Below are 13475 nucleotides of genomic sequence, written 5' to 3'. Positions count from 1 at the left end.
AAAAGTGACAAGATAGGTTATTGATCATGATGAATTTTTATATAGTGATTTGTAGACGAAAGAGCTGACAGTGAAATTTGTACTTTCTGCAGTTACTCAGTTAACATACATTGGTAACTGAAATTTGTGTTTATCTGAACTGTGCAAGGGGAGACCTACCTGTGCTATAACTCTGAAAGTGCTCAGATGTTTATTGACAATGATGTTCCCCCTATTCTATGATTTTGGGAAATTAAATAATTTAAAATGTTTATATGTTATAAAAATAGATGATAAAACATTTTCTTTCAATCCCTGATTACCATCCCCTCCCAAACTATCCCCCAAGGTTTGTTTGGGTTTTTTTAGGGGTGGGATATGGGGCAGGTAGCATTGTTTCTCTGGGGCTTTCACTCTAGAACTTCATTACTAAGTTTGACTTGAGAACCCAGAATTTAGCCTTAGCTTAACCTGAGTGAAATGCTAAATCGCACTTTGTTTCTCCTTTTAGATTGATATAGAAATCAATGGTGATGCAGTGGATCTTCATATGAAATTGGGTGACAATGGAGAAGCTTTCTTTGTGGAGGAGACTGAAGAGGAATATGTGAGTTCTAATGGGTCATATACACTTTATTCATTGTATTCAGGCCTCTGGTGCATATCCCAAAACAGAAATATTCAGTTTTCATGGCTAGCTGTATGTCAGAAAGGAGCTAGAGGAGTGGAGAAGGATCTTTTTTCTATGCCAGATTTCAGGGTTCAGAGAGAATGCAGGCCTTCATACTTGCTTTGTTTTAATAAGGAAAGGTACATCTTATTTTCTAACATTAATGAGCTTTCTTATCTAGTGTCTGTTACAGTTTATACCTTGACTTGAATACATATGAGTTCTGCCTAAGTAATCAAGGTGTATCTCTTCAGATTATGTGTGTGTTGGTACACATGTGACCTTTAAACTTGGAAAGCAAGTTTACCATTTTGATTTGGGACATTATATCTCAAACCTTGAATAGTCACGGTGAAGTTCATTATGGACTCAAGGGATTTAAATCAGCCTATACCCTTTATAAGTAATTACTGCATGCTTGGCTTCTTTAAGCAAGAGGGCACAACTTGTCCTTACCAACACATTCCCTCCCCCTCCCACTCTATCCTCTTCCCCATCCCCCTTCCCCATCCCCCTTCCCCATCCTTCTCATTCTCCCTCCCCATCCTTCTCCCTCCCCTTCTCTCCCTGCCTCTCTTTCTCCCTCCCCTTCTCCCTCTCTCCCCCCCTTTCCTTCCTCTCCCTCTTTCCCCCTCTCTTTCTCTACCCCTCTTCTCTTTCCCTCTCCTCCTTTCCTTTGTATTCATTAATTTGAATTGGTGGTAAACTATCCTTAATAGATTTAATGAGGATCTTTTTAAAAATTCTTAGAACACATTGTTAAATCTTTCATCATCTATATATCCTATATAATAAAAAAGTAATATGCAAATTGACCATCACACACTCACAAGATGGCTGCCTACGACCAGGCCGGCAGGGGGTTAGTGAAGGATGACCAAATGACTGAACAAGCAGGCTGCATGTGGTGACCAGGCCGGTAGGGGGGGGGGGCAGTTAGGGGCAACCAGGCCGCAGAGGGGGGCAGTTGGGGGCAATCAGGCCAGCAGGGGAGAGCAGTTAGGGGTAACAAGGCCGACAGGGGAGGGCAGTTGGGGGTGACCAGGCCTGCAGGGGAGAGCAGTTGGGGGCGACCAGGCCTGAAAGGGGAGGACAGTTAGGGGCAATGGGTCAGCAGGGGAGGGCAGTTGGGGGCAGCCAGGCAGGCAGGGGAGGGCAGTTGAGGGCGACCGGGCCAGCAGGAGAAGGCAGTTGGGGGCTATTGAGCCGGCAGGGGAGCAGTTAGGCATCGATCAGGCTATCGGGAGTGGTTAGGGGGTGATCAGGCTGGCAGGCAGAAGCAGTTAGGGGCAATCAGGCAGGCAGGCGAGTGGTTGGGAGCCAGCAGTCCTGGATTGTGAGAGGGATGTCTGACTGCCGGTTTAGTCCCGATCCCTGTGGGGTCCCAGGTTGGAGAGGGTGCAGGCTGGGCTGAGGGACACACCCCCTGTACCCCCAGTGCACAGATTTCGTACATCGGGCCTCTAGTCCTATGTAATAAAAGGCTAATATGCAAATTGTTCCCTCAACCAGGAGTTTGACCAGGGGGTGGGGCCGGCTGGCCAACCGCCTGTGGCCCTTCCCCCCAGCTAACGACACCCCCGATCAGCCCCCCCACCCTGATCAGGGGCGGGGCCAGCCGGCCTACTGCCCATGGCCCCTCCCTCTGGCTGGCCCAGCCTGATCAGCCCCGATCAGGGTGGGCCGGCTGGACCCTGCCCATGCATGAATTCATGCACTGGGCCTCTAGTATACGTATAAAAAGATTATCATGTAAAAAAAAAAAGTACAAGTAAACTTTGTAACAAAGACCATTAAATTAAAAGACCTCTGGATGTCAGAGACCACAGCCTGTCACTTTGATAATATCTTATCATTGCAGTTTCTCTCTAAGTATGTGTTGTTGGTGAACACAAATTTTGCTTGGGTAAACAAAACTTTGGCCTTGGGGTAATATATTTACCAAACCCAAATTCAAAAGCTTAATTTAAAACAATTACGGAAACCCACTTATTTTCAGCATATTACATAAAAACTTGAGTGTTCTGAATTATATGAGGCTAGTTTGGATCTCTGTTACCTACCTTCCATTTCCCCCATGATATGAAAGAATGAAGCAAAATGATTAAGTTAATTTCCTGAACACCAGACTTGATCATTTATTTAATAATAAAATAAGAGTTTAATTATTTCTAATTGTTGGGATTTGTTTTCTTTTTTTGATTTCCTAAAAGGGTATCTTAAATGTTTTATGATTTAAAAATCCACTAATTTTATTTTTTACAGAGTATTGTTTCTGTTACAATCATCTTCCTCCATCCTCAATTAATTTGGCAAACACAAGCATTAACTATATATTTTACCATAGTTTCTCACTTCACTTAACCCAGTGGTTCCCAGCGTTGGGCACACGCCCCACAGGGGAGCAATTTGATTTTTAAGGAGGGCAATTTGAGAATGAGTTATTAACAGTGAATTTTTTGCATTTCTTATGGTTCTAGGGGCCTCATATACAATATATAAATGTTTATTGTGACATTTATGCATGTCAGTTCTTATGTTTTGAAACTTTATTTGCTATTTTTTTCATATCACTTCATGTTATTTTTTTTAAAACAATTTCTTAGTGATTTCTTCCTTCGTACTTCAGCTGTCCTTCTCTTATTTTTCTCTTTCATGGATGCCATATTCTTTGGAAGCTTGTTTAGACCAAGTTAATGGCCTTTTAGGCTTCCTCCACATGAATAGGAGTTCACTTTTTGAATAATAAGAATTATATGTTATAATTCTTAACATATAATTCTTATTTTTCAAAAAGTGAACTGGGAAGGGGGAGCATCAGGATTTTAGAGATACTGCTTAGGTGGGGCATGGCCAAAAAAAGGTTAGGAACCACTGTCCTATTGTCCATTGTCTGATGGGGTATTTTTGTCCTTGTCTTCTGCTTTGTCCGTTCTTAACTGTTCTTTGTAAGTTCTTTCTAGAATGCTTTGTAACACCTCCTTGGAATTCATCTGCTGCTGCTTTGAACTTCTTACAGATAATTTAATTGGCTTTGCTTTAATTATAGTTTTCATGTTCTATGCTGTCTTGGCATAATGGTTCCTCCAAACATTTTGAGTTATGTGGACCAAAGTTAGCTGTGTGCAATAAAGTAAGGACCTATTTAGAGTAGAGTGGGCAGTGCCCCAGTTCAGTGTGACTTTCTTACCTTCAGGGACTATTTTTTCTGCCACTATGAAAATTTAGATACGCAAAGAATTTATTACTATTTTGGTTGTCCAGTTTGCCATGGACAATTTTTCTTTCTTTATGTTCTCTTTAAGGAAAAACTTCCTGCTTACCTTGCCACTTCACCAATTCCTACCGAAGATCAGTTCTTTAAAGATATTGACTCCCTTTTGGTAAAATCGGGTGGAAATGAAAGACCATCTCAGAGTTCCAACATCTCACACATCTTGGAAACAGAGACAGTTTTTACTCCAAGTTCTGTGAAAAAGAAAAAAAGGAGGAGAAAGAAATGCAAACAGGAGAGTAAAAAGGAAGACCAGGCAGCTTCCCCTGCTGCAGAAGACGCTATGGATATGGATCTGAGCTCTGATGATGACAAGGGGGCCCAGTCAGCAAGGTAGGGCTCTCAGTCTGGGAGGGCTCTTTGTGCAGGTGCCAGATGTTCATGCATGCTCCGAACAGAACACAGTTAAAGTGAGAAGCTGTTTCTTTTATGGGTGTACAGTATGAGGTTTGGACTTGTTTTTCCTCTTGACAGTTTGTTGTGGAATCAAGTAGGAAAGGCATTTTCTTTTTTTCTTTCCGTAACTCGACAAAATTTGCCATCAGACATCCTGTGGTGGTGCTCAAATATCATTTAAAACAGACTGGCAGTGTGTGTCTTCATCCAGTAAGTTTCCAAAAGCCAAATAAATTGTAAGTCTCAAGGAAGATCTGAACTAGTGACTCACCTCTGGGTATGGAGATATAAACATCAGGTCTACTTATTTCCTAACCCAGTGGTCTTGTACTTGGTATCTCACCTATTCCTGAGAATTATTAAAAAGAAGAAGAAGGGGGAAAAATATTTAAAAATATGAACAATAAAATGTCAATAAACACATACCTGTCAACAAATAAATCTAAAAAAGGAAATGAAGCAAAACAGAAGCAGAATCATAGATACAGAGAACATTTTGATGGTTGCCAGATAGGAGCAGGCTTGAGGGTGAAAAAAGTAAAGGGATTAGAAAGTACAAATTGGTTTTTACAGAATAGTCATGGGATGTAAAGTACAGCATAGGGCAGTGGTCGGCAAACTCATTAGTCAACAGAGCCAAATATCAACAGTACAACGATTGAAATTTCTTTTGAGAGCCAAATTTTTTAAACTTAAACTATATAGGTAGGCACATTGTTATTAACTTAATTAGGGTACTCCTAAGCTGGCCTTTGCTAAAAACTCAAGGGGCCAAAGAGCCGCATATGGCTCGCAAGCTGCAGTTTGCCGACCACTGGCATAGGGCATATAGTCAATAACATTCTACTAACTATGCATGGTGTAGGATGGGTATAGACTTACCGGGATGATCACTTAGTAAGTTATATACTAACTAGTAGCCCATTTGCAGGAAGAATCCTGCAAGCAGCTGCTGTAGCCGTGTGAGCTGCCGCCGTTGCAGCCACCGCGCCTGCACCCAAGGGCCGCTGCTGCCCGCTCCGCCCCGCCCCGCCCCGCCCCGCCCGGGCTTTCCCTCTGGCAGCCACCTTGCTTTCCACTTTTCCTCCCTCTTCTAAGTTGTCTTCAGTCTTCACTTCTCCCTCCCTCAGCGTATGCAAATTAACCGCCATCTTTGTTGGGTAATTTGCATACTCGCCCTGATTGGCTGGTGGGCGTGGCTTTGTCTGGTGGGCATGGCTTGGGCGTGGCGAAGGTGCGGTCAATTTGCATATTACTATTTTATTAGGTAGGCTGTCTAATCACTGGGGTGTACATCTGAAACTAATATAATGTATATCAACTGTAATTGAAAAATAAAAAATGATTACAATTTTTTTAAAAACACCCTATAAGTTAAAGAGGAAAAAAGGATTTTGTTTTGTTTTAAGTGAGAAATCTTGATGACTACTTATTCACCAGCTCATTAGAAGAGCTCAAAATAGATGCCAGTTTTCAAGTCAGCACTGTCTGAGGTTGAAAGGTAGCAATTTGGGGTAGGACATGTATTTTTTCATCCAAGAGTCTATTTTTAGAAGATTATCTCTCAACCGTTTATACTCAGTGGTTGCACTGGCACAGGAAGGATCATAGGTGTGTCAGTGGGGTGCTTATTTTCATTGGTAACCATTGAATAAGAAGCTGCTGCCCACAAGCATCCCTAAATTTTCAAATCTTTTATGAGAATTGGGGTGGGAGAGGATGGCATTGTGCCATGTATGCTGGTCCACTTGTATGCTTTCATCTCAGCTGCTGAAAAGAGATTATGCCCTACTTCCTGGGAAAATAGTGCTTTAAAGTTCTCATCATGGAAAATAATTTCTGTCTCTAGTTATAGAAACCAAATATATATCAATTGTAAACTCTGTTGTGACCTAGTATATGCTTGATTTACCAAGTTTTTGTTTTAAATAGTCAAGTCAGGAAAAAAGTGTTATTATTATATTACTAGAGGCCCGGTGCACGAAATTTGTGCACGGGGTCCCTCAGCCCAGCCTGCACCCTCTCCAATCCGGGACTCCTCGGGAGATGTCTGACTGCCTCTCTCAATCCAGGACTGCTGGCTCCTAACTGCTCACCTGCCTGCCTGCCTGATCACCCCTAACCACCTCTGCCTGCCTGATTCCTCCTAACCACCTCTGCCTGCCTGCCTGATCTCCCCTAACTGCTCCCCTGCTGACCTGATTGCCCCTAACCGCCTCTTCGCCCCACACCCAGGACCCAGGATTCCCTCCTCTGGCCGGTCGCAGGCACCCAGGACCCGGGCCAGCTTCGCCCGGGCCAGCCACAGCCACAGGGGTCTATGGGCAGGAAGCTTCGCCCAGGCTGCAGGCGCAGCCACTGGCATCCAGGACTGTGGGGCGAGTGGCTTGTCCCTCTCCCAGGCCACAGGCGCAGCTGCTAGTGCCTGGGACCGTGGGACAGGTAGCTTGTCCCTCTCCTGGGCCACAGCCTGGCTGGTCCCCTTTCCTCTCTCCCCAGTGTTGAATGTCTGAGCAGTTCCAGCATGAGGGTGCGACGACCATTTGAATATTAGCTTTATTATTATATTATAGTTATACTCTGTTAATGAATAACATAGTACAATAATTCATTTTTGGCAAAACTGTTAACTTATTTTCCAAAACTTCAAAATTTGTGTTGTAAGTTCTGGAAAAAAAATTCTATATTTGATAGTAATTTTTAATATATGAACTCTTTTTCTACCCATCTTTTATTACTCATCAGCTACCATATTTGAGACATTCTTTCTCAGTCTTCCCACATTATGGATTTTTATTTCAGTTCTCCTAGAATATAGAATTCCTCTCTTACAACTTAAATAACAGAAGAAAGCAAAAAGTACTTTAGACTCTATATATAGACCAGTGTAAACTATACCTAAAAAAATTTAAAATTTTGAATAAATTAATGAATTCAGCTGATTTTTTTATTTTTTATTTTTTGTCAGTATCAAAACACTAGCTGGGAAGAACTTAATTAAAGTTCCAAAGATCTTTAAGCTAATACAGAGTACCATAGTTTCTTCAAAAGAGACTCTCATTCTTTTCTTCCTGCTTCCAGTCTCTTAAGGGTCGTCTTTCCCTTTCCTAGGAGAATATACTAGGAGACCCTTTGAGATCTTTCATTATTTGATTTTGGTTCTATTAACAGTAGTGTAAACTGTTCCTTTAAAAGTTTTGACTTATTTATATTAAAACTAGAGGCCCGGTGCACGAACTTTGTGCATGGGAGGTGGGGGCGGGGAGAGTCCCCTCAGCCCAGGCTGCACCCTCTCTAATCCGGGACCCCTCGGGGTATGTCCGACTGGCAGTTGGACATCCCTCTCACAATCCAGGACCACTGGCTCCTAACTGCTCACCTGCCAGATCGCCCCTCACTGACCCCCCTGCTAGCCTGGTCACCCCCAACGGCCCCCCCCTGCCGGCCTGGTCACCCCATGCAGCCTGCTGCTCAGTCATTTGGTCACCCCTCACTAACCCCTCTGCCAGCCTGGTCACCCCTCGCAGCCTGCTGCTCGGTCGTTTGGTCGCCCCTCACTAACCCCCCTGCCAGGGTCGTTCGTTTGGTTGCGATGGTCGCTTAAGCATAGATATAGATATAGATATAGATATAGATATAGATATAGATATAGATATAGATATAGATATAGATATAGATATAGATATAGATGTGTAGTGGGCAGGGAATGGATTCTTTTGAGAAAAAACTCAAAATGCACACGTGTCTAAATTTTATTTGGATTAACATTAATAATCCCTTAAGTGCCTTAATTCCTGGAAATGTTTTTGCCAACTAAAATTCTAAGATCCACCAGGAAGGATCCTGAAGTAAAATTTTCATCTTCAAAGTTTTGTTGACGAGTGTTCAACAAAGTCCTTTGTATAACATAGAACTAAGTTTAGAACTCCTGAACAACCTGCAGCTTTATTTTTATTTTATTTCTATTTTTCAATTATAGTTGACATTCAATATTATATTAGTTTTAGGATAATAGCATAGTACCAACCTGGGAAGTTAAAACATTTCTGAAACATATGTAAAGTCATCTACTAGATGAAAAGGATTATTGTTCTAAAGGAATTTTGTAAATGAGTGCTGCAAGTGGACACTTGACAGAAATATTGGTGCATGCCTTTCTTTTCCAGATTGTGTAAAAAGCTGCATCAACCAAATTTGTTGGTGTACTGGTTTGGTCTACAGTGACATGGTTGCCAGCTTCTCTATTTAAACAACAACATTGCTTGCTTGCTTGGCATATCAGAATGCATGTAAACTAGGGCCTGGTAACAATTTTCATGAGCTTAGTAATTTGCCTTTTCTTTAGGTACCAGTGAATCATAGATGCTACCCCTTGGAGGAACTCTTTCCTGAAATTTCCTTAAAACAGGATCTGCTTAATTATGCAGCCAACAGAAATTAGGAGTTAGAAAAGACAAGTTGCAACAGTTGCGAAAGTTCAGGTCATATACTGAAACTAGAGGCCCGGTGCACAAAATTTGTGCACGGCGGGGGGGGGGGGGGCGTGAGGTCCCCTCAGCCCAGCCTGCACCCTCTCCAATTCGGGACCCCTAAGGGGATGTCTGCCTTCCGGTTTAGACCCGATCCACAGGCAGACATCCCTCTCACAATCCGGAACCACTGGCTCCTAACTGCTCACCTGCCTGCCTGCCTGATTGCACCTAACTGCCCCTCCTGCTGGCCCGGTCACCCCCAACTGCCCCCCCGCCCCACCGGCCTGGTCACCCCTTAGTGCCCCCCCCTCCCCGCCAGCCTGGTCACCACTCACTGCCCCCCCTGTGGGCCTAGTAGCCCCATGCAGCCTGCTGCTCAGTCGTTTGGTTGCCCCTCACTAACCCCCCTGCAGGCCTGGTTGCCCCATGCAGCCTGTTCAGTCATCCGCTCAGTTGTTTCGGATGCAATGGTCACTTAGCCTTTTATATATATAGATAAGCACTAAGCTGATAAAAGGTAGAAGACTGAACCAGTTAAACTTCTGATTGTGGAATAGCAGTTTCCTGATCACTCTAGGCCTTCATTTCTTAATCTTTGAAATAAGGGAATTAAGCTACATGGTTTGCAAGGTCCTTTCTGCTCATCATTTAGATTCTAAAATAATTTGGCTGAAGATATTTAGGGTCAGAAGTATTAATATCATACTAAGTGACACATTAAAGAATCTGAAAGAAAAAAAGAATAGAAAGTCTACCATCTTTGCAGTTGTGCGATCTAGAGCTATGTGGTATTGGAATTTGCAACTTTTAAAAAATATTTTTATTGAATTTAGAGAAGAAAGGAAAGAGATATAGAAACATTAATGATGAGAGAGAATCATTGATCGGTTGCCTATTGCATGCCCACACTGAGGATCAAGTCCACAACCCAGCCATGTGCCCTGACCAGGAGTCTAACCGTGATCTCCTGGTTCATAGGCCGATGCTCAAGCACAGAGCCACACTAGCTGGGTAGAATTTGCAACTTTTAAATATATTACCCTCCTCAGCTCCTATCACTTAGGAAAGAAATTCTGTTTCTAGAGAAGATACCTAAAATAAATGATTTTATTTTGATAGATACCATTCTGTTTAAACTCTTTTCATTCATAACAGAATTAAGGCTCCTGAAGGAGGCAAATGAAAGACAGCATCATTCTTTAAAGCAGGTTACTATATCACAAGGTAAAAGAAACTCAATTGGTGGAAATTGGAGTTTTAAACTACACAGAGCTTTGTGTAAGCTGTACTAATGAACCTCTGTCCCTTCCTAAAATTGGACTTTTGGCTTAAATATAGTACAAAAGCCATGTTTGTCCTTCCAGAGGATGTGTGGACATAAATAGCTTATTGGAGGGAAGAGACTTTTAGATTGGACAGTGCTATAGCACAATCTTGAGTGCAATTATATAAAATATGCCACTGATGGAAATACATAAAATACCCAGCAATAACAACAATGGAGGCTTAAGACCACACCATTAAAAAGGAAACACTATTTTTAATCCACCAAAATGAGACTTACTTGCAAGTTATATCTGGGAGTTGAGTGCAGAGAGCCTAAGATTTTTTAAATTAAATTTATTGTGGTTTTGGTTAATAACATTATATAATTTTCTGGTATACAAAATTGTAATTCAACAAATGGGTATTTATTTCATTGCATGCTCACCACCCAAAGTTTAGTTTCCCTCTATTACCATATTCTTGACCCCCTTTGCTCACATCACCCTTCCCAAACCCCTTTCCCCCTCTGGAAATCACCATTTCGTTGTCTGTGTCTATGATTTTGTTTTTGTTAGTTTTGTTAGTACATGTATTTTTTGTTTTATATTCCATATATGAGTGAAATTATAGTTTTTGTTCTTTTCGTCTGACTTAATTCACTTGGCATAATATTCTCAAGATCATCCATGTTGTTGCAAATGACAATATTGCATTTTTTATGGCTGAATAGTATTCCACTGTGTGTGTGCACATGCACGTACCATATATATATGGACACTGCATGTCTTGGCTATTATAATAATGCTGCAATCACATGGCCACGATGGCTCAGGGGTTGAGCGTCGACCTATGAACCAGAAGGTCACAGTTCGATTCCCAGTTGGGGCACATGCCTGGGTTGCGGGCTCCATCCCCAATATGGGGCATGCAGGAGGCAGCCAGTCAATGATTATCTCTTATCATTGATGTTTCTATCTCTCTCTCCCTCTCCCTTCCTCTCTAAAATCAATTTTTTAAAAATTATATATAATGCTGCAGTGAACATACAGATAAATGAAAAGATGTTCAACATCTCTAGTTATTAGGAAAATAAAAAATCAAGACCACAATGAGGATACCACCTCATACCTGTTAGAATGACTGTTATTAAGAAGATAAGAAATAATGAGTTTTGGAGAGGCTGTGCAAGAAAGGGAACTCTCGTACACTGTGGGAATGTAAATTAGTGTAGCCGCTATGGAAAACAGTATGGAAGTTCCTCACAAAACTAGGTGTAGAACTAACATATCATTCAGCAATTCCTCCTCTGGGTATTTACCCCCAAAATATGAAAACATATTTGTAAAGATATATGCACCCCTATGTTCATTGCAACCTAAGACTTTTCCAAGATAGCATCTATTGCCCTGAGGCTTCATACTTCATCTCCTGACAGTAACTGGCTTCTGCAGTACCCTCTATGATCTTCTGTGGTGACGTGAATCTTAGGTCTTGCTCCTTGCCCTTTCTCCTCTTCATTTCTGACTCAGTAGACATAGAAACATTGCAGGGTCTTCTCGGTTCCATTATGAGGTATCTTTTATGGGAAATGTAGAATATCCAAATGAAAATTTAGATCATTGGTCACTGAAACTTATTGACCAATACTGTGCAAAGGTTGAGGATAAACATATTAACAGTTAGTGTTCTTTGGTCATGGTAGTTAGCAACCCCATTTATCTCTTACATACTACCAGTTAAATAGACTTAAAACTCACTTGGTCCCTCTAATTTATCCCACATAAGTAATTTAGACTTTATTTTAACTTTCTATTGATATTCTCTCAACTTCTAAAAATTGAGGTATAATTTATATATGTAATAACAAAAGCATAATATGCTAATTAGGCCAGACAGTCAAACAACCTTCTGGACGACCTTCCGGATGAAGCCCGGGCTGCAAGGGCCGAGCCCCTTGCACGAATTTTGTGCATTGAGCCTCTAGTATAATAATATTCATAGATCTTAAGAATTCAGTGGATTTTGACAGTTGTATATATCTTATAACCTCTGTTGGCTTTTGAATGGGAAAGGTTTACAAAATGATGTTGGCTTTGAAGACATGATGTTGAGGTGCATCTATGAAGACTGAAGTGCTCTACGCACACTTATTATGAACTTCAACAACTGAAGCTCTCAACCTACAAACCCTGATTCAACATTAAACTATTTACCCTGCTGCAAATCACCTGCTGCTGCAAATTAATGCTTATATTTGTCCTGTGTTTCAACATATATAAAGTTAGTCTTTATACTATTTTCTTCACATTCTACTATGTACACTCCCTATATCCTTATGCCATGTATTTAGTTTAAGTTACTCTGTCATGGTTTGCCCACCTGGTTGCCTGTCTTAGGCATGTGTGCCATTTTGAAAGCACTTTAGCAGGTTTTTAGAAGTTCTATATTAGTTCAAGAATTGCAGGACTGAAAGGAACCTCAGCATTAGCAACCCTTTTCATCACTCTGATGGGTCTAAACTAATGGGCTCTATTTTTGTCAGGATATGCCCAGAGAAAACAATTTCATGTCTTCCGAGGGTTGTAAATTCTTAATGATGCCTGATTTCTCTTTCAATATTTTACTAAATCCACTTTGCTTTGCTGAACTCATCTTGGATTACCTTTTATCCTGCAGTGAAATATGTTCCAAAAATATTTTTTATTTAAAAAAAATGTCTGTGGCTTTTACATTGTTCTTTTCAAACCACTTTCACCTATATAAATGGTGAAAAGTGATGGGTCAAGATGTATTATTTTTTAAATTTGGCAAATAAGGACATAAATATCTGATTTTTCTCTTTCAGCATTTTATTTTTTTAAGAAACGAGGCATTTTCCTAGATGTTGGTCTTTTTCTTTTGTTTTTTGAAACATTTTTATTGATTTCAGGAAGGAAGGGAGAGGGCGAGAGAGATAGAAACATCAGTGATGAGAGAGAATCATTGATTGGCTGCCTCCTGCACACCACCTACTGGGGATCAAGCCTGCAACCCAGGCATGTGCCCTTGACCAGAATCAAACCTGGGACCCTTCAGTCCGCAGGCCAAATGCTCTATCCACTGAACCAAACCAGCTAGGGCTGGCCTTTTTCAAGTATATGTTTTTCTCCCTTTGAATGAGGTTGTAGTCCAGAGTTGAATATTTCTGAGCAAAAGAAGATTAGAGTAGGGAAACCTTGAATTAGAGCTGCTATGTGGAAAAACTGTTACATGTCAGAGTTAGCAGTAAAGGAGAGCATGTTAAGATATAAAGGAGGAAAAGTAATATTAAAACTAATAAACTGGTTTATAGACCTATTTTTAGTCTAAGAAATTAAGTGGTAGATATTCTCATTTTACCTTTAATCTTGTTCTGGTAGAACATTGACTTTTCTATTAG

General features: G+C 41.1%; 1 protein-coding gene across 1 annotated transcript in view; it reads left to right on the top strand.

Annotated features, from left to right (window-relative positions):
- The window catches only part of LPIN2 (lipin 2), a 92436-nt gene that overhangs the window by 53475 nt on the left and 25486 nt on the right, over positions 1-13475 (top strand). The window contains exons 3-4 of the mRNA XM_054724017.1: positions 491-586; positions 3955-4256. Coding sequence (XP_054579992.1) covers positions 491-586; positions 3955-4256 — 398 coding nt within the window. The remainder of the gene's footprint in view (positions 1-490; positions 587-3954; positions 4257-13475) is intronic.

This window comes from Eptesicus fuscus, chromosome 12, assembly GCF_027574615.1.
Source record: "Eptesicus fuscus isolate TK198812 chromosome 12, DD_ASM_mEF_20220401, whole genome shotgun sequence".
Classification (NCBI taxonomy): Eukaryota; Metazoa; Chordata; class Mammalia; order Chiroptera; family Vespertilionidae; genus Eptesicus; species Eptesicus fuscus.
This window is presented reverse-complemented; position numbering and strand designations above follow the sequence as displayed.